This window comes from Microtus ochrogaster, chromosome 26, assembly GCF_000317375.1.
Source record: "Microtus ochrogaster isolate Prairie Vole_2 chromosome 26, MicOch1.0, whole genome shotgun sequence".
NCBI classification, from domain to species: Eukaryota; Metazoa; Chordata; class Mammalia; order Rodentia; family Cricetidae; genus Microtus; species Microtus ochrogaster.
This window is the reverse complement of record NC_022025.1, coordinates 12,945,028-12,952,913: the sequence shown is the minus strand read 5'-3', so window position 1 is coordinate 12,952,913 and position 7,886 is coordinate 12,945,028. Positions and strand designations below refer to the sequence as shown.

Below are 7,886 nucleotides of genomic sequence, written 5' to 3'. Positions count from 1 at the left end.
AGCAGGCAGTAGAGTGGTCACAGCTAGTGGAGGACTCACAGCATCAGAAGAGGAGGAGAGAGCGGCAGACGCAGACCATCTGCAGAGGGAGGGAGTGGAGAAGCCTCTGCTGTGTGAGGAGAGCGGGTAGCAGAAGACGGGCAGGAGGGCCAGTGGAAGATGAAGACCTTTTTCTCCTCTAGTAACTGTTTCGTGGACCCACTGCCTGTCGTCGTCGTCGTTAACCTGGGGGGTGGGGTCTTTTTTGCTAATTTATTTTTGTCTTTGAAATTCTCCTAAGAGTAGCTCCTCTGTACTGTAGTCTCAGCTTAGACAGCACCTGGCCTATGGCGTGTGTCGTGTGAATATTGAATTAATCTATCTAAAAAGTTATGTCAGTCAGGCAGTGATGGCACACTTAGTCTCTGCACTTGTGAGACAGAGGCAGGTGGATTTCTGTGAGTTAGAGGCCAGCCTGGTCTACAGAGTCAATTCCAGGATCTCCAGAGCTGTTTGTTACACAGAGAAACCCTGTCTCAACCGCCCCCCCCCACCCCCAAAAAAAAGAGAGGAAAAAAGAAAGAAATGTGTTACTTCTAGAAGTATGCGTATTGTTAAGTGCCCCACACTCCAGGGCTGCCACTTGTGGGAAAGTATTTTCCAGATTGACATCTTATTTTTTGTTTGCCTTTATTCATTTTAAGAATTAAACATCTCCTTTTGTCTGAAATTTTGTGATTATGAAATGCCTGGTAAGGAAATAAGCCTCAGTATTTAAATGCAAATCTCTTTTAATAAACAGGACTACCAATGAAATCAAAAACCTTCAGTATCTACCTCGAACCAGCGAGCCTCGGGAGATGCTGTTTGAAGACAGGACGAGGGCCCACGCTGACCACATAGGCCAAGGCTTTGAGAGACAGACCACAGCTGCCGTGGGGGTGCTGAAGGCTGTGCACTGTGGACAGCGGTACACAAAGCTGCTTCCTCAGATTTATTCTGTGTGTCTGAATGTTTCGCCTGAATCCCACGTGTGCAGTGGGGTAGAAGAGGACAGTTGGGGTTGTCACATGGGTGCTGGGGATGGGCTTGAGTCCTCTGGAAGAGCAGCCAGCGCTCTTAACTGCTCAATTCCAGCCCCACTATTGCTTTTTGTTGGCGATGGCTGTACTAGAACTTGAACCTGGGTTCTTCCTTACACTAACTACTGTTATTATATTTTCTTTTACTGTTTCGAGACAGTGTATTACTGTGGAGCTGGCCTTACTATGACTGTCCTGGAATTCACTGTGTACATCAAGCTAGCCTCAAACTCACAAAGATTCACTTGCCTCTTCACAAGTACTGGAATTAAAAGTGTATGCCATTTAAAACCTTTATTGGGCCATGAGATGGTGGTACAGACCTTTAGTCCCAGCACTGGGGAGGCAGGGGCAGGAGGCTCTCCGTGAGTTTGAGGCCAGCCTGCTCTACAGAGAGGGTTCCAGGAGAGCCAGGGCTGTGGAGAGAAACTTTTGTTTTGAAAAACAAAACAAAAGCTGGGCAGTGGTGGCACATGGCTTTAATCCCAGCACTCGGGAGGCAGAGGCAGGTGGATCTCTGTGAGTTCAAAGGCAGCCTGATCTACAAAGTGAGTACCAGGATAGGTTCCAAAGCTACAGAGAAATCCTGTCTTGAAAAACAAAAAAGAAAAATAAAAACAAAACAAAAGCCCTGTATTGGAAATGTTCATAATTTCTTTTTGCTAGGGAAAATCATTTATTTTGCTCTTACATTTAGATAGCATAATTGAATTGAATATTTAAATTGCTAGACTCTAATTTGAGTGGAATAATTTCCTTTTTAAAATGACTAATGGAGAAATTCCTGGTTAAAGGGAACTAGATATACCTAGAGCTACTGTAAGGTCATTTATGAATATCTTGTATTACCCTTGGGAGGTCATTCATTATGTCGTGACCGTGGTGTGTGTTAGTGTATCTGAGGCTCGGTCCTCTTACTCTGCTTCTTTGAGACAGGATCTCTTGTTCGGCTGCTGAGTATGCAGGAAAGCTGCCTGCAAGCTTTCTGGGACTGGATTCTCTTGTTTTCCACTCCCATTTTGCCATAAGAACTCTGGGATTATAGTGCTCAACTTGGCATGGTTGGGGCTCTGAACCCGGGTCCTCATACTTGCTTAGTGCTTTGCCTGTGGAGCCCTCTCTAGCCCATAATTATACCCATAAAGTTAGGGTATAATTTACATTCAATAAAACATGTACCAATTTTAAGCCTGCTCCTTGTTTTGACTAATTTATTTAGATATGTACTACAACGACAGTCAAGTTGTAGAACATTTGTCTTGTAGTATTCTTGGTAGCTCATTACTTCAGCCATTTCTTTACCTCAAATATCCATTCATCTGCTACTTTCTGTCCCTCTCGGTTAGTCTGCCAGCAACAGTGTCTGAGGAGCAGTGCAGAGAAGGGAGGGCTGATTTAACTTCCTGGAGTGTAGAGGGCTAGAGCAGGTGTTGGTCCAGTGCACTGGGGGAGCAGTTGTGTTCTCTGTCCGTACTTTACTTCCTTCTGTGTTTTACTCTTTGAAAAGTCTGCACTCCAGGAACTGGCTGCCCTGGAGACTCTCTCATTGAACCTTAGGGATCTGACTATATTATGACTTATAGTTCTTTTTTTTTTAAATATTTATTTATTATGTATATAATATTCTGTCTGTGTGTCTGCCTGCAGGCCAGAAGAGGGCACCAGACCTCATTACAGATGGTTGTGAGCCACCATGTGGTTGCTGGGAATTGAACTCAGGACCTTTGGAAGAGCAGGCAGTGCTCTTAACCGTTGAGCCATCTCTCCAGCACCCTATAGTTCTTTTTTTTGAGATTGTATTTTTTGTTTGGTTGGTTTTTCGAGACGACAGGGTTTCTCTGTGGCTTTGGAGCCCATCCTGGAACCGGGCTGTAGCTTTTGTAGACCAGGCTGGCCTCAAACTCACAGAGATCCGCCTGTCTCTGCCCGCCCCCACCCTGCACCCCCCACTGCTAGGATTAAAGACGTGCTCCACCACCACCCGGCTGAGATTGTATTTTTAATTACAACCTTTTTCTCTTCCCTTTCCTCTTTCCAGACCCTCCCTTATATCCCTCCCTGCTGTCCTTTTCTTTTTATCATATATATGTCTGTACTTGTGTCTGTGTACACAGCTCCATGTCTTAGCTCCATATAATGTTCTTTTATGTCTGTTGCCCGGGATGAGCGTTTGTCATTGGACAACCAATTAGTGTGCTTTTGTCCCCAGAGGGCCACCTCTCCCCCACCTTTCTACTTAGCAGCCTGCAGGTCTTTGTGTAGGGTTGGGGCCTCAAAGGCTTTCCCCATGTGACTTTGTACACTTTGGTGTCCTTGTTGGGCAGTCCTGTTGGTGAGACTCCGTGGGTGTAACTTATTAGGAGACAGGATCTCACAGCACAGCCCTGGTCATCTGGCTCGTAGAATTCTTCCACCTCCTCTCTACAGTGTTCCTGAGCCTTAGCTCTGGGAGTGTTTTCTAGATGTGTTAGCTGAGACAGGGTTCCGTGACTCTGCACATTGATTGACCGTAGTTTCAGTCAGTTGTCTCCGGCAGGCTAGACTGTCAGGATTTTCCTTGTGTACGGCGTTGATTGGAATTTCACTTCAGAAGTTTATTTTGAGCATCTTCTGTGAAAATGTATTTTTGTATTTCTAATTGAAGAATTTGGAAATTTTTCATAATTTATATAAGAAATGTAATGTCTCCAATGAAGAATGAGTATTTGTAATAGACATTTCTTAATTTATTGTTACTAAGACCCACTAATATGCACTAGTAACTACAGCAATGAAATAAAACTGCAAGAGTCCTTAGGGGTTGTGTGTATCAGCATGGTTGTAGTATCTTTCCATCTCACACTAACTGGGCCCAAGCCTACTTAGTGTCCAGAGCTTTTGAGATTGGGTGTGTTCAGGTAGACAGTATCTTCTGTAGAACAAGAAAATATTTCTTCTCTCTCTGTTTTTTTGTAGAGTGTCACTGTATAATTCAGGTTACAGGCGTGAGCCACTTCTGCCCATACTTTTCATTATAAAATTTATGATATACTAAATGTACATATTTATGAGCTTCAGTGTGATATTTCAACACAGGTATACCCTATGTAACAGAGCAGAACATTGCTTTATCTGTTACTTCCACAACCGCCACAGCATCCACCATTTTTGTGTGGTGAGAATGAAGTTCTTTCTTCTGCCTGTTTTGCAGTATTTAACTAAATGTTAACCATAGTCACCCTCCTGTACTACAGAACATTTCCAGTTATTCCTCCCTAATAACTCACTCTCTCCAGCCCGATAACTACCATTCTGTGCTTTGCCAAGGCCCCTTTAACTCACACATGCAAATGAGAACACATAGTGTGTGTCTTTCTTGTTTGCTTCAGCTTCTTTTATGCAGTATTTTATATTCTAACACTTAAAGAAAAATTAAACTGCATTAAAATGAGATATTTAGTTTTAATGGTTTGTATAATTTACGGATAATTCTGAGAGTAAAGACAGTTGTTAGTCTGTTTAGGTTGGAGCTCACGGCTAACCTGATTTTAACAGATGAAGTGGTTTTCTTTATTTGTAAGGTTTTGGTGTTGATCATAAACTAGTTTTGTTTGAATTTATTAAGGACTTAACAGAATGAAACATTAATGGAAGGTTCCTTTATTATCACCCTTCTTTACAGACCTGACCAGCCCCGAATAACCAAAGATGTGATTTGTTTCCATGCAGAAGATTTCTTAGAAGTGGTTCAACGAATGCAGTTAGATTTACACGAACCTCCACTGTCCCAGGTAAAACTAAAACTTAAAATAATCATCATTTTTACTTAGATTTGTTGTTAGATTTACACGAACCTCCACTGTCCCAGGTAAAAACCAAAACTTAAAATAATGATCATTTTCACTTAGATTTTGTTGTGCAAAAGTCTTACCTGTATTTTTTTTTTCCCAGTGTGTTCAGTGGGTTGATGATGCAAAACTTAATCAGCTGCGGAGAGAAGGCATTCGCTATGCCAGGATTCAGCTGTACGACAATGACATTTACTTCATTCCGAGGAATGTTGTTCATCAGTTCAAGACAGTCTCTGCTGTGTGCAGTTTGGCGTGGCATGTTCGACTTAAGTTATATCACGCAGAGGAGGACACTTGTCACAGTGCAGTCACTCACGAAACATACATGTCATCAGGTCCTAAGTCATCCGTTCTCGAACCTCACACCGGCAACATCCCTTGTGCTGTGAACCAAACCTCATCAGACTCTGTGTTTTCAGACAAACTTCCTTCTAAGTATGAATCACAACAGATTAAACATGAACCTATTGCACCTGCAAGAACCAAGGAAGACCCTTTGAGAGTGACTGTAGCTGAAAAGACTAGAACCCCGAATAGCACAGAAGGCAAGACTGTTAAGACGAAGTTGGATCATGTTCAGTTTTCAGGTTTTCAGATGGACGTGGATTCTAAGTTTGAAGACAGTAACAAAGACTTCAGGGAAGAACTGTGTCCTGGAAGTCTCACTGATATAGTTGATACACGGCAACAGAGTTCTGTGCACTCAAATCAAGACAAGAAGGATGATGGCAATTTGTGCTAAATTTGTACATTGTGTTTAAAATTCCTTTTTAAAGATAATTTGTAATAACGATTCATGAAATCTGAAAGCGAGCCTAGGAATTGCTCTCGTTGGTTACAACGTAGTTTAAGTAGCTTCGTAACATTCCGCAGTGCCTGTCCGTGACTGAATCCGCGCACCAGGGCCCGCCGCACTGTCACCATTGCCGGTCACATCAAAGGAGTCTGAGTTTTAGGTTCAGGATGGAGCTGACAAAAATCACATAAATATATTTTTTGTAACATGAGCCAGAATTCTTTTTTGACAATTTAAGGTTTTCCATAGAGCTTATTTATATCGACTTTTCCTTTCCTGTCAAGTGTGTCAGCACTGTATGTACATAGCTTTCAAAAGTCTTTAGTACGATCCATATTGAAATGTGAGCCACCTAATAAAGGTTCATAACGATGAATGCTTTCTGTTGAGTTTGCAGAAACAACCTGACAATTCAGTTTGTTTGATCTATGTCTCTGTTAATATATACATGTGGGGGAGGAAATGGAGGAAAATGTATGTGCTCAAATCTAGTAAATATTTTAATTTCCCATATTGTACAAACCTTCAAAGAACCAGGATTCAGTTATGAAAGCATATACATATATATAATATATTGTGTGTTTGTGTGTGTGTACACACATGTGCGTGTATTTTGGGATGTATATATGTATATTGTTTTGCACAATTTCTTAAATTGATGAATATATGAAAATTCCTAGTGCTACTTTCTGGAATACATCTTAAAATATTTATGTTCAACAATAAGAAAATAATTAATAGGGAGTTAGAAGTTGGGAGAAACTAAGTATGTTGATGGTTTTATCCCTTAATTAATGAAACGTGGCCAGATTCTTTAGCCCTAGTGTAATCCTCTTTTTCTAGGTGATAGAAATTTTTCTTACTAAAGGGCACCTGTATGTTTAATAATAGCTGAGTAAAAAAACTGACATGCACAAAGTTGAATTATGGGCAATTAAAAGGCTTCTTTTACATTTTTCCATGCTACAAAAACAAATTTTTAAACAGAGGCAATGATAGTGACTCAGATGTAACAGCACGGCCAGCTCGTCTTTCTCAGGATCTCTCCCCGGCCGCCAGGCCAGTGTCAGGCGGAGCCTCCTAGAGCTCCGGCAGGGCCGCTGTGTATGGTGAGTAGGGAAGTCTGCGCAGCCTCGGTCTGCTCCACTTGGAAGTGTATGTGTGTGTGTGGGGGGTGGGGGATGGAAGGAGCTCTTGCATTGCAAACGTTTTCCTTGTGTTATCCTGGGTCCCTGTCTTGACTGACAACTTTCAGCCGGCTTTCCTGCGCTGCGCTGCCTTTCGGGAGACTGCCGTTTCCTTTAGTGGTTTCCATTTTCACCGCCCATGCTTTGCATGTGGTGAGGAGCCGATGAGAACCAACGTTAGCAACAGTGGGAAGTCTTCTCCTCTGACTTACTAAGAAGATGGGCAGTGAAACAGGACATCTTGGTGGCTTACAGGAACTCAGCTTGTAGTGCGGACATTTCATGGGGTGGAGGAGTTCAAAGTCATGACCGTGTAAATAAGGGTTTGTTCTCTATGTAACTGGCTGTCTTTCACTGCACTTACTTAAGCCACTTTAAGCTGAATTTAGGGTTCTTCATCATCTCTCTGGGAAACAAATTCTTAATAAACGAGTGCTAAGACTAGGAAGGGATACTGTTAAGACCTGGATTTTAAATTAGGGTGATATCTTTACCACAGTGTGTTTGTTCCCAGTCCCCTTTAGTAGACACTCTGAGGTCATACTGCAAGGAAACACTGTTAGGTTGTTCCCCAGACAGATGAGCCTACGGTTTTCCCTTAAAGGAGTTCATGTTTCTTATGTAGCCCACAGTCAGTTACCCATAATGTAAAGGTTTAGTTGATTGTCAAATGCATACGCCTCTGTGAAGGTGGGGTATGAATAACCAACGTGCTCAAGAGTTCAAGATAAAGCCTTACAGACTTGAATCATGCTTATGCCCCTGGTCTTACGGGTTCCTTTTTAAAAATCCTCTTCAGATGCCATCTGAGAACTTGCTGAACTGAGAACTACCTTTGTTACACACAAATACCTATTTTAATACTGCATATTAGTGGTTTTTTAGTTAGTATACTCTCATTCTCCATGTGAAATAAGATTTTTTTTAAATTTCCAATATCTTAGACCAGAACAATAAAGCACTTAAGATGCAGTTTTAATAAGGTCATATGCTATACAGAGTCATTGTTAAT

At 41.9% G+C, this 7,886-nt stretch overlaps 1 protein-coding gene across 1 annotated transcript in view; it reads left to right on the top strand.

The window, feature by feature from the left end:
* Positions 1-6,095, top strand: part of Rsbn1l (round spermatid basic protein 1 like) — a 53,421-nt gene extending 47,326 nt beyond the window's left edge. The window contains exons 6-8 of the mRNA XM_005358386.2: positions 782-949; positions 4,723-4,831; positions 4,992-6,095. Of these exons, the coding sequence (XP_005358443.1) occupies positions 782-949; positions 4,723-4,831; positions 4,992-5,633 (919 nt within the window). The 3' untranslated portion in view covers positions 5,634-6,095. The remainder of the gene's footprint in view (positions 1-781; positions 950-4,722; positions 4,832-4,991) is intronic.
* The last annotated feature ends 1,791 nt before the right edge of the window (positions 6,096-7,886 follow it).